Raw genomic sequence first — 21,692 nt, forward strand, 5'->3', positions numbered from 1 at the left:
GAGAAGACATATTCTCTCGTAATGGATGTCATTGCACTCCACTACCTTGTCAGTTTGGTAGTTTCCAAATAACTGAACATGCAGCTTACTAATGTGGTCACTACGTATCTCTATGGGGATCTAGATACGGAATATAATGAAGGTTCTTGTAGACTTTATTTACCCAAGTCAAGTGGCTCTAGACCACGGAGCGCATTTGCAACGAGGTTGAAATGCTCACTAAAATGACTACTTGATTGGGAAGGGATATGATGAACTATGCCCACGCATTTCCATGACAAGTTCCGGATCTGCAATTGTCGCGGTTTATGTTGATAAACATAATTGGAACCCTTGAGAGTTAAGGGAAACCGCTGAACACCTGAAATCCGAGTTTGAGAGGAAGGACCTTGGGAGAACACGGTTTTGTCTAGATTCAGAACTTGTATACCATGCCAATAGACATTTTTGATAAAGTCAAAGATGCACCATGGTCGTCCGTAGTCTTGGCCCTAAAAGGGATCCGTTTCGTCCCAGGGATGATGACGAAGACGTGTTAATAGCAGAAGTGCTTACTTATGTACAATAGGCGCATTATTGTACTTAGCTAAATACAAGACCAGACACCTCAATTATTATGAACTTGTTGGCTAGACATAGCCGCGCGCCAACGCAACGCTATTAGATTGGTATAAAGACAATCTTTCGATATTTGAGAGGTACGATTGATATGGGCTTGCTCTATCCCTACAGAGAAAAGAGATGACGGAAGTGTGGGATCGGACCCCACAAGGCAAAATGCCACCTTCCGTGCTCCTCCTCCCCTCCATCAAAATGACAACAAGCACTTCTAAATACTGAAGTGAACCAAATCCGATAAGAGGATAATGTAGCGGACTTATTTACTAAGTCGTTACCAAATCTCACATTCGAGAAACATGTGAAGAGCATCGGATTGAGAAAGTTATCCGAACTCCCATGATTGTAGCAATCAGGGGGAGATATTGACATCAGGGGGAGGCATGATGTCTACATGTTCGATCTCGAAGAGTGAAGAACGTGTTGTACTATTTTTGTCCTTCGACCAGGGTTATTTTTGTCCCACAGGGTTTTTGTTACCTGACAATGTTTTTAACGAGGCAACAATCAAAGCGTCATCACCAAGTTTGAGCGGCACAAGGGGGAGTGTTGAAGGATATCGACATAATGTGTGCCTCTACAAACTAGGGTTTAAGATTGTAATAGGAAAGTATTATAGGTATTCAATTGTATTCGGATTCTCTTACCTTTTGTATACCTTGTAACTCCCTATATAAGGGCTCCTATTATCAATAATAAACACACAATTCTATTCTCCTACAACACATTGGTCTTTTTTTTTTCCTTAAGGGCAAAATAGGATTTAAAATTGTCAACGTACTAATTTGAGATGTATAAATAGAAGCTCCATTTCTGAAATTGTAATCCTGAAACAATTTATCAAAATGAGTAGACTAATTTGGTGCCAAGATTAATGAGTTTCTGTCCCTTTAAGGAACCGTAGCCTCTAAATGAGTAGAATTGCTGGCCCCAGAGCACAATGTTGTGGTGAATGCTAGAGCAAAGCCTCTCAAGTTGATAGATCACCCTCGTAAGAAGCATCACTCTCCAAAAATTAATTTTCATTGAACCAATCCCGAAAAGATTTTATGTCTATCATTTTCTTGAATTGGCTATTGAAACATGACCAGACCAAAACCAATGGACCCAACACCCTTGTGGCTTGTGTGTCGTTTGCTCCTAACATCCATCACTTTTTTTCTGCCTCTTCACTTTTTTTTTTCCTAAGCTCTCTTTCATTTCGTGGTGACGCGTATATCAAATTTTGCATGGCGGAGGAAAATCCAGGAGGAGAGAGAGAGAGAGAGAGAGAGAGAGAGTACAAAGCAGAAGGAGACTGATCAGACAAAAAGCTTGATTATTAGGAATCTATAAAATTGAGTAGCAGGAACAAAACCCCATAGCTTGGGAAACGATGACAGAGACGTGTGTAAGCTGCTACAAGAAGAAACACCAAGCAGGAAGAAGAACGGTGATGATAACAATAAATGTCCAAACTTCGGAAGCGTTTCAACAATAAAAACCACTTGTCTACATGGAGCCTGAGAGAAACACCGGTACATTCTCATCCTCAGCTACAAGCAACGTGAGGGCCAACAACAACACCATGATCACCGTCAAAAGAGATAAAGCAATTATTGCTCACTACAATGCAGACGCTGGACTTTTAAATGAGTTTGAACAGTCCACTGTGTCTGGTAAGTCCTTTAACTATACAAGATCAATGCTTCATCCACTTCAGTCTGTCCCTGAGGAGCACATAACTGCTTATTTCTCAAAAATCCAAAGAGGTGCTCTTGTTCAGTCTTTTGGGTGCATGCTTGCAATTGATGAACCTACGTTTAGGATTATCTGTTATAGTGAGAACTGCTCTGAGTTTTTGGGTTTGGATGGTACTTTTGAGTCAAAAGAAGAAAAGGGTCTGATTGGAATTGATGCTAAAACTCTGTTTACACCCTCATCTGGGGCTTCACTGGCCAAAGCGGCCGCTTCGAGGGAGCTATCATTGCTGAACCCAATTTGGGTGTATTCTAGGACCACCCAAAAGCCATTTTATGCTATATTGCATAGGATTGATGTTGGGATTGTGATTGATTTAGAGCCTGCCAAGTCTGGTGATCCTGCATTGTCCCTTGCAGGGGCTGTGCAGTCCCAGAAGCTTGCGGTTCGGGCAATCTCGAGGCTTCAGTCTCTCCCTGGAGGAGATATTGGGACTCTGTGTGATACTGTTGCGGAGGATGTTCAGAAGCTGACTGGATATGACAGAGTCATGGTGTACAAGTTTCATGAAGATGATCATGGGGAAGTTGTGTCTGAGATCAGAAGGTCGGATTTGGAGTCCTATTTGGGGTTGCATTATCCTGCCACGGATATCCCTCAGGCGGCTCGGTTCTTGTTCAAGCAGAATCGGGTGCGGATGATTTGTGATTGCAATGCAAATCCTGTAAAACTCATTCAAAGTGAAGAGCTGGAGCAGCCTCTGTGTTTGGTGAATTCAACTCTCCGGTCACCACATGATTGCCACAGAACATACATGTTAAACATGGGCTCAGTTGCATCACTGGTCATGGCGGTTACTATCAACAGTCCTGATTCTACCAAGCTTTGGGGGTTGGTGGTGTGCCATCACACTTCACCCCGCAATGTTCCTTTCCCTCTTCGCTATGCTTGTGAGTTTCTTATGCAGGCATTTGTGTTGCAGCTTAACATGGAGCTTCAGTTGGCATCACAATTGGCCGAAAAGAAGATTCTCAAAACACAGACTTTACTTTGTGACATGCTCCTCCGGGATGCCCCGTCTGGTATTGTAACCCAATCTCCTAGTATAATGGATCTGGTGAAGTCTGATGGGGCTGCATTGTACTATAGTGGGACATGTTGGTTGACGGGTGTCACACCAACTGAGTCACAGGTTAAAGATATAGCCGAGTGGCTGCTCAAGAATCATGGGGGTTCTACAGGACTGAGTACTGACAGTTTGGCTGAAGCTGGTTACCCTGCTGCAGCTCTACTGGGCAATGCGGTTTGTGGTATGGCTACTGCAAGAATCAGTTCAAAGGATTTTCTGTTTTGGTTCAGGTCTCACACCGCCGAGGAAGTCAAGTGGGGAGGAGCTAAGCATCATCCAGAGGATAAGGATGATGGTGGAAGAATGCACCCAAGATCATCATTTAAGGCTTTTCTTGAAGTAGCGAAAAGTAGAAGCTTGCCTTGGGAGGACTCCGAGATTAATGCCATCCACTCTTTACAGCTCATAATGAGAGACTCATTCCAGGATATGGAGGAAACTGGTCCTAAGCCAATAACTAATGCTCGTCCTGGTGATGCTGAGATGCAGGTGGAGGGGATGGATGAGATCAGTTCTGTGGCATGTGAAATGGTTAAATTGATTGAGACGGCTCAAGTTCCGATTTTCGGGGTTGATTCAGAGGGTCTCATCAATGGATGGAATGCAAAGATGGCTGAAATGACAGGATTACAAGATGGTGAAGCAATGGGGAAGTCCCTTGTTAATGATATTGTTCATGAGGACTCGCGTGGAGCTGTTCAAAGTATCTTATCCAGAGCGTTACAAGGTAAGTCTATTCTTATTTATCAAGTACATGTCTTATAAGAGTTTTCATATATGCAACCTACATGTCATTCTATTGCTTCTCCTTTTATTTTATTTCTTCGATCTTTCTTTCTATAATCAAATTATCCAGCAAACGAAGTTTATATATATGATGATTATGGCTGATGGGTTTTCGTTCTTTAATTGTATTGTATTAAAGGGTTGTCTTAGAATTTATTCCTAAAGATACATAGGATTACTTGGGGTTTGGACTTTCTTTTCTATGGATGGATATCCTTTTCGTTTTCACAATTTCCTATTCTTTCACTTGTATGCCCATTTATTGATTTTTATACAATCCAGGTGATGAGGACAAGAATATTGAGTTGAAACTACTAAATTTTGGACTTCCTCAGCAAAACTCAGCGGTATATATTGTGGCCAACAGTTGCACAAGTAGGGATCATGCAAAGAATGTTGTTGGCGTATGCTTCGTGGGTCAAGACATTACTTGTGAAAAACTTGTTACGGATAAATTTATCCAGTTGCAAGGGGACTATAAGGCTATCATACAGAGTCTTAGCCCATTGATTCCACCAATATTTGCATCTGATGAGAATGCCTGCTGCTCTGAATGGAATGCAGCAATGGAAAAGCTGACTGGTTTGACAAGAGATGATGCTATTGGTAAAATGCTCCCTGGAGAAATCTTTGGAGAGTTCTGTCAATTGAAAGGTCAAGATTCGCTAACCAAATTTAGGATTGTACTATATCAAGGAATCATTGGGAAAGACATTGAAAAGTTTCCATTTGGGTTTTTTGATAGAGAAGGGAAGTATGTTGAGGTGATCTTAACAGCAAGCAAGAGGACTGATGCCAATGGGAATATAATTGGTTGCTTCTGCTTCTTGCAAACATTTCTACCAGACCTGCAGCCAGCCGTGGAAGGACTCGGACAAGAGGATAAATTCTCTTCAAAACTTAAGGAATTAACTTACATGCGACAAGAGATGAAAAATCCTTTAAGTGGTATCCGGTTTACACGTAGACTCCTTGCAAATACAAATGTTTCAGAATATCAGAAGCAATTTCTTGACACTAGTGATGCATGTGAAAGACAAATCATGGCAATCCTTGAGAATCTGGATACGAGGAGCATAGAGGAAGGGTGAGTCTTCTTCTTAACTGGTCCATGATATGATTAAACTCTTCTAACTCCCTTGATGTCATTACTTTTGGGATATTTTCTTTTAAAAATAGCAGTGTCCTCATCTTTTCATCATAATGTCGGTTCGTTTTTTCTGAAATAATTACACGGTAAATTAGCACGTAACAAATAAATGACATTATCCTTTTAGTGTACTTGCGAATTTGTGCGAGAATTATAAGCCTCATGTGTTATCCTGGTTATAGCAGCAATGTGAAGCTGAACATGGAAGAATTTCTCTTGAGAACTCTTATAGATGCCATTGTGAGTCAATCAATGATCTCATTGAGGGAAAGAAATCTACAGTTATTTCATGAGATTCCAGAAGAACTCAAAACACTATCTTTGCTTGGCGACCAAATCAGGCTTCAGTTGGTCTTGTCAGATTTCTTGCTTAATGTGGTGCATCATACACCTTCTCCACATGGCTGGGTTGAAATCAGAATTTCACCAGGTCTAAAGCGAATACAGGATGGCAACACCTATATCCGTTTACAGTTCAGGTACCTCAACCATAGCTAGTCATATCTTGACTATGCACAGCTACTAAATTTAACCTCAAGTGTATTGTTTTGTAAGTACTTTTTTGAACATATGCCGTTCTCTATTACTTTTGGTCGTTCTTACGATATCTTATGTTTCCCCCCTTATGTTCTTGTGCATGTAGAATGACTCACCCTGGTCAAGGAATTCCCACTGCACTTATTCAAGATGTGTTCGCCGGTGAAAATCAGTGGAATACACAAGAAGGACTTGGGCTAAACCTGTCCAGAAAACTTCTCGGTAGAATGAATGGTCAGGTCCAGTATGTAAGAGAGCATGGTAAGTGTTACTTCCTCATTGATATTGAACTTAGAACAAGGAAAGAAAGGCAGAGGGTGTTACTGTCACAATCTCAGAGGAGCACATAACTTCAATTTTCATCGGAATAAGACTATTGATGTTTATGGCACAAGCAAGGTTGTATGAATCGAGGTATTGTACCTGTATCTGTAGTTCTGTACCAACTTTAATCTATGTATAATAATAATGTGTACCTAGTTCATACGTATTAAAGGCATCATGTGATTATTAGAGCTGTAGAGAGCAACACACTCAATTTGTGTAAATGCAATCTAGAACTGATGATAAAAATTCCCTTGATCGAAGTAAATAGGATGTATATCTATCATCTACCATATGCACTTTCCTAATGGTAAAAGCTGTGTGGACTGTTGAATGCAGATAAAAAGAAAAAAAACCACATTCAAAGGCAGAAAACTTGGATAAAGATGGACACAACAATTTCTAATTTCACATCATACACATAGCACATTTGGATTTTCCATTTCAAGAACCCCAATAAATGCCAAAACATAAGAATGTTTATCCCCCACTATACAGTTCTGTACCCGATTGCTCAAAAACACATTTACCCAAATACCTAATGGATGTATTTGCAGACTAAAAACTATCCAATCCCTCAAGACTAAAAATAAGGGACCTGCACAACTATGACAAATGCATCTGGCAGCTGGGAGAATTCGATCCGCCAATATGCTCTACCTTTAACTGCACATGAAACAAAATGCTGCCGTTTCTTCTAAAGCTCTATAGAACTACGACCAAAAGGAACTAGAATACAAAATCTGCATGCCTTGTCCTTCGACTCCTGCTTTTATACACGATATATGAGGCTCAGAAGCCACAGCCACCACCAAACTTGGGCTGCGGGCATTCTTCTTGAAGTACACTCAACTTTTGTTCTCATCAAACCCGCCAGACTCCGGGCTTCCTGATGCACCAATGTCCGACTCCTTTGGCTGAGAAACCTGGATGTTCAAATTATTGGAGGGAAGATGTTCCTGGATGATCTACATAAAATAAAAAGATAAAGAAAAGATACGCATGTGTATGTAGTAATGTATCGACGAGTACATAACTTCTACGTTTAACTAGTTTCAAGAAGCTATTGCCAACAAAACAAAAAAAAATCTAGTTTCAAGTAGCAAATGTCATGAACGTTATAAGTTTCAAAAGGCAAGTGCTTTATTGTGCTACCTGATCACCAGCCTCTGAACTCTCTGAGATAAAGAGAATCGGGCGACAGCGTTTGTCTTCATTCATTAGGCTTGAATTTTGAAAATGGGTCACAAGAGCTGCCTTCCCCTGGATTCGCCCATAAGCCAAAGAAGCAACTTTCTCACTATTAAACTTCTCCCATTTCTTTCCATTGAATGCCTGCATTATAATGAGATTGGTGTACATTGATAAGGACTAAGATTGGTGTACATTGATAAGGACTCTGTTTCTTGTGTGCAACATATACATGTCCGTGGCTAAGCTAAAACTAATATTCGCAAGGGTGTTACAATCGACCCCCCAAGAACAAGAAAGACAAAGTACCTCATAAAATGGGATGATGTGTGAAGGAGACAGCATATTGATAAATGCATAGCCCACGTTGCACTTATTCTGCATAACAGGAATAAATTAAGACAGTATAAGGGAAAGTGAAGTTTAAATAACATTACTGAAGAAAAATGTATAGCCTACCCTTGAAGAAACCAAATATTACCTTAAAATCAATTGGAAGATAGAGAAAATCATAAGTACCCTTGTGATTTTCATCTATTGCAGCAAGTAGCATTTTTGAGGTGTACCTACAGAACAACAAAGTACAAAAATCGTTACAACTGGCCATCAGAAATTTAGATATATGAGAGGATTATGAAGAAGAGTCTTACTTATTTGGGATATTTTTGATCATTAATGTTGTTCGGGTATCTTCCCCGCTGACAATCTTATCCAAATCAAGTTGAAACTGTTTCTTGCTATCAATCTGGTTCCCATTATTCTCAACTCGTCTGCTCCTCCCACGCTCAGTCAAACCATCAATGCTTGTAGGAGGCAGTCCCATGTATGGCCCATTACCTAAAAACACGGGGCTAAGCTTCGGTGAGGACATCATTTTAAAACTGGAGGAACTACTTTCAGGCACACTTCCTGGTATGGAAAAGCCAACATTTGTAGCGGTATGAGCGCCCCTATTAATCCTAAAATTTCCACCACTGGGGCCTAATCCCATGCCTCCATAGGCAACAGGACTCAAATATGAAGTTTCCGCCGACTCTGGGACATAACTAAAGTGCCTGTCAAATGGAATGCCAGATGGAGCAGATCCAACATGATGATGGTGAGGGGAAGAGCTGAGGAAAGAGCTATGAGGACCTGAGAATGGATGGGTATGCCCCTTCCCATTCGATGCAAGTTGATGTCCCACTGCTTTCTGAGGCCAAACAGAAGAATTGGTTTTTTCAACAGTTGGACTTCCCCAAAGAAATTGTGGACCTGATAATGTTTCCACAGCTGATGATCCACTTGAAGTTGAAGGTCCAGAGGAGTGCAATGCGCCATGGAAATGGCTTAACTGTGGCTCTGGAACTGAATGTGATTGTTGAAATGCAGATCCATGTGCTGAGTTTGTATTTGTAAAGATCTGATTTGAAATACCCCCCCTTCCTGGGCTACCAATAGGTGCCACTTTCAGAGTGTTTGATACTTGGGGATGCAGAATTGACGCTAGTCCAGGCAAATAGTTGCTGTTTGTCGGACTCGTGGTCCTGAAACCAGGAGATTTACTAATACTGTACATAGGACTATGTTCAGTGGGGCTGTTGAACTGCACCCAGCTACCTGTTAAGAATGTGCATTGACCTCATTTTTTAAGAAAAATGTAATACCAAAACACTTTGCAACTAATATCTCAATGAAGGCATATATGTCCAAGAAAGTATCTAAAATTTTACCTGGTGGAGAGTTGGTTACGGGTGAACCCACTGGATGTAGATAATTCCGAGATTCATCTTGTTCAGGGTCTTGATTCAGTTGCAACATCAAGCTAAAAGGGATAGAGTGCAATTAAACAAATACACCAAATTAGTTCCCAAGCAATCAAACAAACCAAAATCCAAGAAGTAAAAACAAACAAGAATAAAATAAAATAAAACACAAAAAGGGTGGGGTTGGGGATCCAAAGATCAAAATCAGAAAACCAAGAAATAACAAACTGAAGAATAATCGTAGATTAAACAACCTTTATATAAGGTGGTGTTTGCAAACATAAAATTAATGTGCCAAACAATAGTTATGTGAAATATATGACTAGAATTAGTTCTCAGAAAGAAATTTCTCAATCAGGAATAGAAGGAATAGAAAATGCTAATCAAACAAGCTTCAGTAACCATTAAAGAAAAGTTAATCACCTAATTACTCTGGTGGTCATGAATTCAATTAGAAATAAATAGCTCTATACATCATATTATCTAAGTAACATACGCACTTTCGACGAGCTCCTCCAGGGCGACTGGGTTCCAACTTTATGCGTTTACCAGCTATGTCACTCCTATTTAATGACTTAAGTGCTGCTTCTGCAGCTCTGACATCATAGTACTCAATAAATTTATGGTGTCTCTTATGCGGCGTTTCCCTTATCTGCTTTGTAAAACAAACAACAGAAATCATGTTAATCACCTCTGATCCTTACAAATAAAAAGGGGCAAGAACACAAGAAATGAAGGAGGGGGGGGGGGGGGGGGGAATAAGATAAATATATCACCTCTTTGACCTCACCATAGGCCCCAAATATTTGAAGGAGGTCTTCATTTGAAACTGATGGATCCAAATTAAAAACTACCAAGGTCCCTTGATTAACGTCCTTCTCTGATGGGTTATCCTGGTGTAGTATTGAGACAAAGAAAATGCAAAGTTTAGGAAGTCATAAAAAGCGTGTCAAGAAATTACTAGTAAGAACTGGAAAGCCGTTTGACCTTCGGTATTGAAAAATGAATATCAAGTTTCCTCCGTCGCAGTGGCTTGTTTTGTAACAAACGCATAGCAGTTCGAGCAGCACGAATATCATAATAAGATATCATCACAAAGCCCCTATGTTTACATGCAGTGTACAGTGTTCTAATATCGCCATATTGCTACAATATAAATAATATATAGGTCAGTAATGTTTCATTAGAGATGCTCTATGATCTTAACAAAGACCACGATAATTTACTATATTGTCAAGTTATATTCAGGAAGCATATGCAATGTATCAGCAGACTTGCACAGTACTTATGTGAACCAAAGTCATACCAGATCAAATGAACAAAAAATAAGGGTATTACTGCAAAAAAACATCCTTATTTGAATTACCTCAAAAAGTGCTCTTAGTTCTGAATCCTCAACATTACTGTTGATATTTCGCACAAATAGTGTTCTGGAGGGATGCTCGCCATATGGATGTTCTCCGGCAACAGTTCCCACACCGTTTGAAAGGGCAGAATTAAGCATCCCATTCCCCATAGAACCATCAGATAAATTTACTTTTGAAATGCCAATTCTCAGACTATCCTGTGGATCACTTTCCAATTCCATGCCACCTCCACTACCAAAGAGATCATACTCCTCCAAGTCTTCCAGGGACCCAGGCAACCCACTGAGGTCAAGATCATCCGCTATGCCAGCTAAAAGCTCCTCCTCGTCCCCAGGAAGCAAGCTACCAATTGCATGAGTTTCAATATCATCAATTGGATCATTACCCTCCAAATTTTGATGGAGTTTCTTTAAGCCAGACGAGAGATCATCAATAGATTGGCGGCCATTTTCCACATCATTCAAGTTCACTGCAATAACACATAATCTTAGCATTTATACTAAACTTGAGAATGAAAATCTTAACAAAATGGCTTGGACATACACTTTGGATGAGGAAGTACGGGTAATGAGCTTGAGAAAAGGGTAGCATCACTTGAGGTATGATGGGCATCAGATCCAGATAAAATCCCCCATGCTCCTCTACCGACCATCTGAGTTTTAGTAGAACCTACAAAGACAAGTTAATAGACATGTCAATCAGAAAACAAACAGAATATAGTCTGTGGAAAATATGATACACAATATCGGGAGTTACCAGAAGATGAAAAGTTCCAAGGCTGACTCATTGCATCCGGTCTCTGCCTGCAATGAACACTACATGAGGTTTAATTTTAGTTATGGTAACATAAGTAGAAAAGAAATAGAAAAATAGCAATAGAGAACTAGAATATCAGAGATTTATACACAGAAAATAGATATACACCGTGTGTGTGTGTCATCACTAATCTAAGATCTTACGACTGAAAGGGGGAAAAATAAGGTCTTATTCTTGAGACCCAAGGGATCTCGACATCGAAATGCATTGCACATGAAATTTATATCAAATTGTTAAGCAGGTAACCGTCCATTCTCAATCAATTGGAACAATTTACAGCCATGAACAGCACAACCAGCATGAACTCACAGATGTTAAGCACACCTTACCATGGGACAAAAAAAAAAAAAAAAAAAAAAAACCCCATATTTGCATTGAGGGCATTAAAACAGACTCAAAAGGAAATTAGATAAAATCCCACAGACGCATATTAGTGATTAAAGCCGTTAGTTTTTTGACAGAGAAGCATGCATATGAATGAATACCAATAAAGCTCAAAACTTTTTATTCCAATTTTCCAAATTTACAAAACCTGAAGCAAATCAAATACTCAACATGAATTATGAAGAAATAGCATAACGAAACAAGCAGCATCAAAATCACCTTCCACAACCCATTTGATCAAACTTGCATAACAGTACAAATTGACAACAAAAGCTCAAACCTTTATTTGCAATTAACCAAATCAAACACTCAACATGAACAAATACTCAACTCTGAAGACCCATTTGATCAAACTTGCAAAAGACTTAAAATTGAGAACTGGGTGTTTTACCTCAGAGCTTGTTCACAGTGTAGACGATCGCAGAAACAGAGTTGGAGAGAAGCAGGGCTTCATGCAACTCCTGAAACTTTCTCTCTCTAGAAACCAATTTGGAGCTTTTTAGAGAGAGAGAGAGAGAGAGAGAGAGTGGTGATGATTGGACAAGGAGGAATAAAAACCCAAAAAGGAGGGGAGAATGATTGAGAAAGAGGGAGTTTTTGGGTTTGGGTTTGGGTTATGATAATGGTGGTGGTGGATTTAAGTGGGGGTATTTAAATTGATAGTTCTAAATCCTGGTTTGTTTGTTTGGAATTTTGGATTAAGTTTTTAACAAAATTAAACAAATGTTGCTTATTTGGTTGAATTCTTATCCTCAGTATATGCCTACGTGAACATATATGGTAACTACGTGGTACTCCACATTGGCATATTATATAGTATTTTAGGAATCTTACAGTGATTATGATGATGGATTATGGAGGTTAATTTTGACAGAGTTTGGATTAAGGGGAAGGACGAAAAGTGGATAATTTTTTTTAATAAGCCACATCATCGTATGCTCAAACGTGACGTCTTTAGAATCCTCAATTCAATAGTTACCATGTATGATTGCACCTTTTTATTAATGTATTTGGATAAAAATTAATTGGTGTATCCGATACTCACGATCGTGTAATTTATGATCTAAATCGATCTCGTTGATTAATAAAAGTGTCGAATTCAATAAATTTGTTAAATGTTGCTTGATTTGGACGCAAGTATCTTTATCATCGATCATTTGTCATTGATATCGTACATTAATTAAACTTTTGCATGATCACGTACAACTTGCAAAACCTTCATTTAATAGTTTGTTACGACATATCTAAGTGGGTGGATTCGGTATTAATGACATTATATAGATTTTTCGAGATTAAACTTCACTTATATAAAATGACATAAACGGTGTTGGCAAGATTCATAAAACACTTTTTAAACTTATTGCACGGTGAAATACCTAAAACCGTATTATTGCACAAGTTCATATGAATTCTTATATTATTCACACTTTGGTCAGGGAGTAAGGATCATGAGAAGAAACGAATGGTTTGATTATAAAGAAACAAGTACGAATCATATTGCCTTCCAGAGGTTAAGCAACTTAATTTTCATTAAAGCAGAATTTGTTTTGCTGTTGATAGTATCATAGTATGATACCAACTTGAGTTTTAAGAGTCTACGCTTTGATCGTTTAGAGAAAACTTTCCTTAAAAGGATATGCATATTGAAAAAGTTAGCTTTAAACTTTCTAATGGCGACTCTTGACTCAAACCCAAAGACACCCTTTGGTTATGGACAAAGAAAGGAGCAATGAATTAGAAAGCATGAATTCGTTTCTGTAATGAGCATTGTGGTCTGTATATATACAACTTGGCTACATCAATTAGGTTCGTGTGATTATAATCCAAACAAACTTGTAAGGGCACTTTTAGTATTGAAATGGTGCTTTCAAAATCTTGACAGATCATGGAACCATACAACATCTTTCTAAAAATATGATTACAACACCAACATAGCACAAATGACTTTCTAAATTGGTTGGATATGATTATACAATCCTATATATGTTGGCTAAGATTCCATAAAAAAATATGATTTTACACGTTGTGTCAAGCTGTGTTGTCTTGATCATATTATGGATTGATGGAAGATATATATTATATCATGTATTTTGGGATGATATGGGAGAAGTGTACAATAAAAATCTAAATTAAACTTGATAAGATATTAACCGTATTTGATTTTTTTTGGGCTGCCACAAATTCTTAAATACATTCTTAACATGCAATTCATAGTTTTTTTTTTTTTTTTTTTTGAGGGCAACGGAAGACTAATCCATTGATCGAAATCATGACGACCTCATTCGGTCAAGCATGAAGGGTACAAGCACCCCTCATATTACAATGCAAGCTCACGAAGAGTACTAAATCCAAAAGAAATCCATACTTGAAAACTAAAATCCTAAAGGAACTGCTGAAAAAGAAAATGCAGAATTGAAAAAAACTCCCTAATCCTACACTGCCCAAAAATGAAACCAATGTCCTGAACATCTTGACGCCTAAGACCCTTTTGGTGTACGTCGCGACATTCAACACACCCACAGCAACATTCTAGGAACAGATGCAGGACAAAGAGCAGGACAGACCATCCCAAAAAGCCCAAACCCGACCCAAGTGTGAGAAAATAGGGGGAATTGGGCTATAGACCCAAGTCTCTAGACTACATCCCTGCAGCCCAGAAAGGCAGAGGCCCAAGGCCCACTACCCACACCCTACGTGCCTCACACCCAACCGCCGAATCTGGCCTTTCCGAGAAGCCGCCCGCCACCGCCAAATCAGTCCGGCGGCCTCCCCAGGCAGGAGACCGTGGCAGCCATCTCGCCGCCCACCAAAGCCTGTGCTAGCCGCCGATCCGAACGCCGAGCTCTAGCAGGAAAGCTCCGATCTCGCTCCTCCTCTAGTCCCGAAACCACGACCGATCTCCTCTTCTAGTCCCGACGCCGATTCACTCTGACTGGAAACCGATGATGCAGGAAGAGCCTCCCCCAGAAGCCTGATGCCGACCACGGCCGTCGACCACAACGCAGCCCGAAAGAACCAAAACCGGGCTCAACCACAACGCAACCCGAGATCGAAGTCTCGTCCTCCTTGGTCTGGAAAACGACGCCGTAGCGCCCTGCTGCAGATCGGAGCCAAGGGACGCCGTCGCACTGCTCACAAAACCTAGGTTTAGGTTTCGGAATCGCTCCGACTTTTTTGGAGCAAAAAGCAACCCGCAAGTGACATGCAATTCATAGTTGAAAAAACATCTACATATTATAATAACACGTATATGCGGATATACCTATTGATTAATATCTTGATTAATTTCGCCAACTCAATTAATTTCCATCAATATCTCATATCTTGGAAGAATAACATAACTATTGGATTATGTGGCCACGACTTGAGTTGATGCAATAGGTTAAATGCCCTCTTATCACGAAATTGACACGAGCTATTTACTTTATAAAGTAATTTAAATCTCATGATCGCGTTGGAATGCAAAACATGTTCAAAAGTGAAAAATGTCCCAGTAATATCAAGTCAGAGTATATTTCTATTTTCTAACTTATTTGTAATTGGAGACCCTAATTGATTGATAATCAAATATGGAAAATCACTATTTCAATGGTTGTTATCTCAAACAAACACTTGGCACGAATATAATTTGTTGAAGCTAAATAAAGTTACATGGATCTTGGTGCCAATGAAGCACGCCATAAAAGCCAATTGGGAGTTGTTTTGCCATCTTGCTTCTAAATCTAATCATATACACAATCCATCGAAACCAATGATGCAAACCCCTCTAGTAAAAATCAGAGATTCGATTCCATCGAATGTGTGAAAGGAAAAAAAAAAATCTAAATTCCTTAAGATATATTAATGTACAGTATGTACTTGAACCGTTATCCTAGTATACAACTCAACAGCGCAGCTTATTGTCAGTGAGTCCGCCCAAAAATGCAGAGAGCTTCCATTCTCTGTTGTTCAAATCCACTCCTTCCCATCCCCACTTTCCCACCCACCACTCATAAACTCGCTGCCGCTTCCCTTCAAACTCGGCACACTCGTCTTGACTCAGTTTCCTCACCTCTCCGACTTCCCCTGAATCGTCTGCACAATTACCGCCTTGCCCTCCCTCCCCTACACAGCACTGGTAACTTGCACTTCACTTCTCAATAGGACTCTACAGTCGTAATTTGGAGTCATATGGTTGATGGGTTTTGTTTGTCTCAGTGTTTTGCGTACTGGGTCTGCTTAAATTTTAGTTCTTGATAGCTTTAGAAGCTAAAAAATGGAGGAGTTCAGTAAGTTTGAGTCCAAGTTCATATCTTTAGTCGAAGTTTACAGACACATACTTGTATAAGACTGTAAGTTTATCCAACAAGAAATATTTTTGGCTCTGATGCTGTATGAAAGTTTGATACTATAATTTCATGGACTATGGTATTGGTTTCTAATAGCTTTAGAAGCTAAACAGATGAATCAGTTCACTAAGTTTGAGTTGAACTTCATATGTTTAGTCTAAGTTCACAGCCACATACTTGGATAAGTTTATCCATATAAGAAAAGTTTTCGTCTTTGATGCTGTGTGGAAGTTTAATACTTTAAATTTCATTGATTGTGGTAAATGGGGCCTTGTATCATGCATAGGAACCAGTTGGTGGAAGTACTGTAGGAACCAGTATATGTGATAAATGAATAATCAATTATCTGTGCAATGTCTATGGAAATTCAGCACTGTGGCTAGTAATTTTTACAATAAATTAATTTGATTGTCTATATTGCCACTTCAGCCGCTGCAGAGATTGTTGAGACTGCTGAGGTGGAGTCAGGATTTGTTAGTGTTGGTTACGTTGCCAATGTCCATGGGCTTCAAGGAGAAATTCGTGTGAAGCCTAGCACTGACTTTCCTGAATTGCGATTTGCTGAGGTAAAACGATCAAACTGATATGCAAAATTTCCCTGAATATTATAGTTTACTTTTTTGCTAATTTGATGTTTTTGTTTTAGCCTGGAAGAAGATGGTTGCGACAACAAATATCAGGCCAAGAAAGAGTTGAAGAAGTTGAGCTGGTGGAGGGAAGAGGACACCCTGGCCAGAAGAGTTGGATACTTAGATTGAGAGGAATTGACAATGTGGACCAGGTGAGCTTCTCACGAGCTACAGTAAATTCTGTTTTCTGTTGTTCATGTATTTATTCACTTGTTTCATAATTTCAATTACAGTCCCTGTTAGTCCTGAAACGCATTAAGATAGCGGGATTAACCACTTCGGTCATAAAAATTTTTGTTGATCTCTCTCTCTCTCTCTCACACACACACACACACACACACACAACCCACTTGGGTCATAAAAGTTTGTGTTGATCTCTCTCCCTCCCTCTAAAATTTTCAATTTTTTTAGCTACATGCATAAAACATCTGGTTATCCTAATGGTGAAACATTGACATTTTAGATAAGAGAGTTTCATGATTAAGCTTCCCTAGGTACTCTCCTCTGTCCTTGAGAACAATGAAAACCATTTTGCATTTAGAACCATAAATCTCATGTGTTTGTTTTGTAACCATTGATGATGTTTTCAGGCTAGGCAGCTTATTGGTTCAACGTTACTTGTGAGGGAAGAAGATAGGCCACAGTTGGAAGAAGGTGAAATCTATACTCGTGATCTAGTCGGAATGAGAGTTATTCTCAAGGTTTGTGTTGATAATGACTGTATTCTTACAGATATGGCTTTGTGCACAAGCATGTATATGTGTTTCTTACAGCAAGTTTCATTCGTATCCCGGAGGTCTACTTAAAGAAAGCAGTATGATTTTATACTCAAATTCTTCCTTTGGTGACCTGAATTTTTGGCATCTGTTGTGTGACTGCTGAAATGTGAATATAGTCAATGTACACACACATTTATATTTCCTCATCATCTTTTCCATGAAAAGTACTGTAACTTTTGTCAGCAGCCTATATTGTTCAATGTCATAAATTATTATTATTATTTTCCGTTAAATCATAAATTATGTTTCTTGCTTTCAGGAAACAGGTAAACCTGTGGGAAATGTTGTTAATGTTTTCAACAGCGGAGCGAGCGATCTTCTACAGGTCATGCTTGATTCATCGCTTGATATTCTTGACTCAACTGGCAAGCCAAAGCCAGCAGGAACAACATTATCTGGTCACCTTGTGTTGATACCGTTTGTTGAAGAAATTGTTCCAGATGTTGATATAAAGAAAAAAGAAATGCAGATTACACCTCCAAAGGGACTCCTTGAACTAAATTTACGCTTTGATGAGAGATCGAAGAAAGAAAGGCGCCAGATTGTGAGGCACACTCTCTTGTTCTACCTACAGAAACGAGTTATTTATTGTTACTTAAGTCCAAACATTTCTAAAATGGCAAATTCTAAATTGCATTGTGATTCTTTTTTGTCTTCTTCAAGCTTTTGATTTAAAGTATCACCAATTGAAAGTCACATCTATTGGTGCTTTTGTTAAATTAGATGTAGACAAGCAATCAGTAAGACTTTAGTGAGCTAAAGTTTTTAAGAATTACCAATGCATATTGCAGTGCCTTTTAAAGGTAGACTAATGTCCTATTGATTTCTTTAAGGTGTCGTTTTTGCCTTTAGTGATTCATGTTTTGTAACATTTCAGGAATGGAAAGAGAGAAAAAAGTCCCAGAAGCGCCTCATAGCAGCAAAAAAGAAGCTGTGTGAAATGGATCAAAAACATGTGTTTGATGGGTTAAGATTTGGAGAGAAAGCACAACGGAGCTTACTTGCTAATCAGATTGTTGGTGTTAATTCACTGTTACTTCAACAAGCTCTAGAAAATGTTGTGATACATTCTAAAAGGTGAGTTTGATATATTTCTTTACATTTAGTTTCTTCTTTATCTGTATCATGAAGGAGAAGCAATGTGTTTCTGCTTCATGTAGTTTAAATTTAAAAGGAAAGTGGATTTCACTATCAATCAATAATATCTGATCATAGGAATCTGTCTCTCCATAAAAAAAAATGTTTTCTTTAGATGAAAGTGTGCATTCACTTTATAATAGAGGTCTGCTCTACTGTCAGACGTATTTCCATTTTAACCTTTTTCTGACTTCTTGATTCAGATTGAATGTGACTGAGATGGTCAGCGCGCTTAAAGCAGAAGAAACAAGTAGTACTCTGGAAATATCAGAGAAATGTCTCATTTCCTCTGCAAGCGAAGATAAGCTGAGTGCACATTTCCATCTTCAAGAGAAGGGAGCAGATCTTTTATCTAAAGGCAAAGTTGCCATTGCTTTAGTCGTAAACAATTCTTACGACACAGAGAACTCTATGTCTTCCTTTGTTCAGACATTACATCGTGACGATCAGAGACTTTTAAAGGTGATACTAGTTCTTTATTTTTCTTGTAGGGTTTTCCTGATCATTTTAAACACACACACACACATTTATCTTCTTTTTTTTTTTCTTTTTTTTTTTGCCATCTGTTACTTTATATTGTAAGATTTGCAACAAATTTGTGATCACAGCAGGCTCTGGCTGGAGCCTTGTTGTTGTTTGTTTCAGTTCTCCACTTGAGTTTAAACTATGCACTTGATATGCACACTCTTTCTCAATTACATTTAAGGGGTCAAAAGAATGTCTCTCACGCTGAGATTTTCTTTTCCTTTGAAGATACACACTAGACTCTGTGGATATTTTACTGATATTCATGCTCCCATTTCATTTCAAAACTTAGTTCGCTACTTATAGGTTACTAAAGATTCGTGTTTTAGTACTGGGATGGATGGGCTACCCCTGTTTGGATAATGTTTTAACAGCATGGCCTAATGAACATCTCTTGTTGCAGATGGAAGACCGTGCCTGGGTTCCTTTGATTTTGGTTTGCTCAGCTCAGAAAATTGAATCTTTAAAGATGCATTTCTCAGAAAATGATTACTTCGGCTTTGACTCCGAAAAGGTTCATCCCATCAAGAGTCTCTCTTTATAATTACGATATAGCACTATGGCATATTATGGTGCTAAAGCAGTAATCATGTTAGTTTCCATAAATCTGTAATCATGCATGTATTGGGTGGAAACACTGCCGACTGGGCATGCATGATATTCTTATATAAATTCACCTTAAAACATTTTCTTTCATTGTTCAGATATACTAGATTCTGGTCACTCTTGGTTATACTGATGGAATAGGGAACAATGGTTTGATTTAATTCACAGAACAATTCTCATTCCACGTTGAACATACTGTTTGAATTTGAAATGTAGAACCTAATTATGATATGCAATCGATTCCAACCAAATGATATGATCCTCTGACCCTGTTTGATTGGGTGTGTAAACTAGATGTTTAAACTGATCACCTTTATAGAACACGTGAAATTCACATACTTTTTACTTCTTTATCAGATGCCAAGGTGTCTTGTCTTATATCTGGCATTTGATTTGTAGTATGTATTTCTTACATTCTCTTTTAACCCTCTCACAGGTCCACTTCTTTGAGGAAGAGAAACTTCCAGTTGTCAGCAATTCAATGGAAGAAGAGAAGAAGCATAAGATTTTGATGAAATCACCTTGGGAAATTCTTCAATCACCAGTTGGATCAGGAGGAGTTTTCAGCTTGCTTTCGTCACACAGTATTCCGGAGAATCTAAGTGAGATGGGTGTCGAGTATATTGAGGTTAGTGAACTTCATTACATAGTGTAGAGGTTCAATTGCTCACATATTAAAACATAGAGGTCAGAAAATGCATTGATGATCATTCCTTGGAGCAAATTATTTTCTCTTGATACATTGCTTCTGTACATTCTATCAGATATGCAGCACCAATCCAAGAAATGTAGGTGCAAACTCACTACTTCTCGGGTTTGTTAATAAGAACAAAGCTGATGTTGGGATCCAAATCTTCAAAGATACAAATGATTTTGAAGAGAGTTTTGACGTGATATTCTCGACAGACTATATGAAGAAGTTGACAAAGCAGCTCAATAAACTCCAGATCAATGCAACTGTAAAGCAAAATGCGTATGTTGAGATGGTGGACAAGGAGTGGGTTGATGTTAACCCCAGTTCTCCCAACTCATATGAGTTTGATTGCACGATTTACAGCTCTTTAAAGGCCTGTTCTTTCGATAAGCTTTGTATAATGGAGGTTACAGAGTGAACTAGCAATCAGTTAATATACTTTTTTCTCATCTTTATCAAGTTGAAGGAAAATCAAAAGGAAGTATACTTTGTAATATAATAGGCATAAAAATACTCAGGTGATTATAGAGATTACATATGCTAGTTTAAGCAGTAGTAGTACTGGTGGTAAAGATTTTCCAAGCATGTGCTACACCATGTGCTACACCAGATTTGTTGTTAAGGATATGCTTTAATTATATTTATTAATAATACAAAATTGAAAATCCAAGCTTTAGCAAAAAGAAATTCCAGTGCCAGGATTCGAACCTGGGAGAAATAAAGATTTTCCAAGCATGTGCTACACCGGATTTGTTATTAAGGATATGCTTTAATTATATTTATTAATAATACAAAATTGAAAATCCAAGCTTTAGCAAAAAGAAATTCCAGTGCCAGGATTCGAACCTGGGAGAAATAAAGATTTTCCAAGCATGTGCTACACCGGATTTGTTATTAAGGATATGCTTTAATTATATTTATTAATAATACAAAATTGAAAATCCAAGCTTTAGCAAAAAGAAATTCCAGTGCCAGGATTCGAACCTGGGAGAAATAAAGATTTTCCAAGCATGTGCTACACCAGATTTGTTGTTAAGGATATGCTTTAATTATATTTATTAATAATACAAAATTGAAAATCCAAGCTTTAGCAAAAAGAAATTCCAGTGCCAGGATTCGAACCTGAGAGAAATAAAGATTTTCCAAGCATGTGCTACACCGGATTTGTTATTAAGGATATGCTTTAATTATATTTATTAATAATACAAAATTGAAAATCCAAGCTTTAGCAAAAAGAAATTCCAGTGCCAGGATTCGAACCTGGGAG

The 21,692-nt window shown here is 38.5% G+C and overlaps 3 protein-coding genes across 7 annotated transcripts; 2 read left to right on the top strand and 1 right to left on the bottom strand.

Annotated features, from left to right (window-relative positions):
- The first annotated feature begins 1,812 nt into the window (after window positions 1-1,812).
- LOC133729336 (phytochrome E) lies at window positions 1,813-6,399 on the top strand. 2 transcript variants are annotated; one of them, XM_062156842.1, is made up of 4 exons: window positions 1,813-4,154; window positions 4,496-5,300; window positions 5,546-5,842; window positions 6,007-6,399. In XM_062156842.1, the coding sequence occupies exons 1-4, from the start codon at window positions 2,114-2,116 to the stop codon at window positions 6,248-6,250; spliced, it is 3,387 nt and encodes a 1,128-aa protein (XP_062012826.1). In that variant the 5' UTR covers window positions 1,813-2,113; the 3' UTR covers window positions 6,251-6,399. The 2 variants fall into 2 exon arrangements, with proteins under 2 accessions (XP_062012826.1, XP_062012827.1); XM_062156843.1 differs by having other exon boundaries at window positions 1,817-4,154; window positions 5,549-5,842.
- A 185-nt stretch (window positions 6,400-6,584) lies between these two features.
- Window positions 6,585-12,345, bottom strand: LOC133729337 (protein MEI2-like 5). 3 transcript variants are annotated; one of them, XM_062156845.1, is made up of 13 exons: window positions 12,119-12,345; window positions 11,284-11,330; window positions 11,071-11,196; window positions 10,527-10,996; window positions 10,148-10,306; window positions 9,937-10,053; window positions 9,661-9,812; window positions 9,128-9,219; window positions 8,066-9,014; window positions 7,897-7,981; window positions 7,725-7,793; window positions 7,380-7,559; window positions 6,585-7,192 (listed from the first exon to the last, which is right to left on the bottom strand). In XM_062156845.1, exons 2-13 carry the CDS (start codon window positions 11,312-11,314, stop codon window positions 7,073-7,075), a joined length of 2,550 nt encoding a protein of 849 aa, XP_062012829.1. In that variant the 5' UTR covers window positions 11,315-11,330; window positions 12,119-12,345; the 3' UTR covers window positions 6,585-7,072. The 3 variants fall into 3 exon arrangements, with proteins under 3 accessions (XP_062012829.1, XP_062012830.1, XP_062012828.1); XM_062156846.1 differs by having other exon boundaries at window positions 6,585-7,150; window positions 11,284-11,342; XM_062156844.1 differs by having other exon boundaries at window positions 11,284-11,342; window positions 12,119-12,344.
- Window positions 12,346-15,461: 3,116 nt separating this feature from the next.
- Window positions 15,462-21,095, top strand: LOC133729338 (uncharacterized). 2 transcript variants are annotated; one of them, XM_062156848.1, is made up of 10 exons: window positions 15,462-15,844; window positions 16,494-16,621; window positions 16,702-16,836; window positions 17,275-17,385; window positions 17,723-18,007; window positions 18,341-18,540; window positions 18,804-19,062; window positions 19,529-19,639; window positions 20,168-20,359; window positions 20,496-21,095. In XM_062156848.1, the coding sequence occupies exons 1-10, from the start codon at window positions 15,649-15,651 to the stop codon at window positions 20,841-20,843; spliced, it is 1,965 nt and encodes a 654-aa protein (XP_062012832.1). In that variant the 5' UTR covers window positions 15,462-15,648; the 3' UTR covers window positions 20,844-21,095. The 2 variants fall into 2 exon arrangements, with proteins under 2 accessions (XP_062012832.1, XP_062012831.1); XM_062156847.1 differs by having other exon boundaries at window positions 15,463-15,844; window positions 16,485-16,621.
- The last annotated feature ends 597 nt before the right edge of the window (window positions 21,096-21,692 follow it).

Source organism: Rosa rugosa, chromosome 2 (genome assembly GCF_958449725.1).
Source record: "Rosa rugosa chromosome 2, drRosRugo1.1, whole genome shotgun sequence".
Classification (NCBI taxonomy): Eukaryota; Viridiplantae; Streptophyta; class Magnoliopsida; order Rosales; family Rosaceae; genus Rosa; species Rosa rugosa.

Excerpts from the sequence above, each read along its gene's own strand:
- LOC133729336 (XM_062156842.1), top strand. The coding sequence starts at position 2,114 with ATGGAGCCTGAGAGAAACACCGGTACATTCTCATCCTCAGCTACAAGC. Across the intron at positions 5,301-5,545 it reads ACGAGGAGCATAGAGGAAGG|CAGCAATGTGAAGCTGAACA; the intron begins GTGAGTCTTCTT and ends TCCTGGTTATAG. Across the intron at positions 5,843-6,006 it reads TATATCCGTTTACAGTTCAG|AATGACTCACCCTGGTCAAG; the intron begins GTACCTCAACCA and ends TTGTGCATGTAG.
- LOC133729338 (XM_062156847.1), top strand. The coding sequence starts at position 15,649 with ATGCAGAGAGCTTCCATTCTCTGTTGTTCAAATCCACTCCTTCCCATC. Across the intron at positions 18,008-18,340 it reads AGAAAGAAAGGCGCCAGATT|GAATGGAAAGAGAGAAAAAA; the intron begins GTGAGGCACACT and ends GTAACATTTCAG. Across the intron at positions 19,640-20,167 it reads TCGGCTTTGACTCCGAAAAG|GTCCACTTCTTTGAGGAAGA; the intron begins GTTCATCCCATC and ends ACCCTCTCACAG.
- LOC133729337 (XM_062156845.1), bottom strand. The coding sequence starts at position 11,314 with ATGAGTCAGCCTTGGAACTTTTCATCTTCTG. Across the intron at positions 11,197-11,283 it reads TTGGAACTTTTCATCTTCTG|GTTCTACTAAAACTCAGATG; the intron begins GTAACTCCCGAT and ends TTGTCTTTGTAG. Across the intron at positions 7,193-7,379 it reads GTTCAGAGGCTGGTGATCAG|ATCATCCAGGAACATCTTCC; the intron begins GTAGCACAATAA and ends TATTTTATGTAG.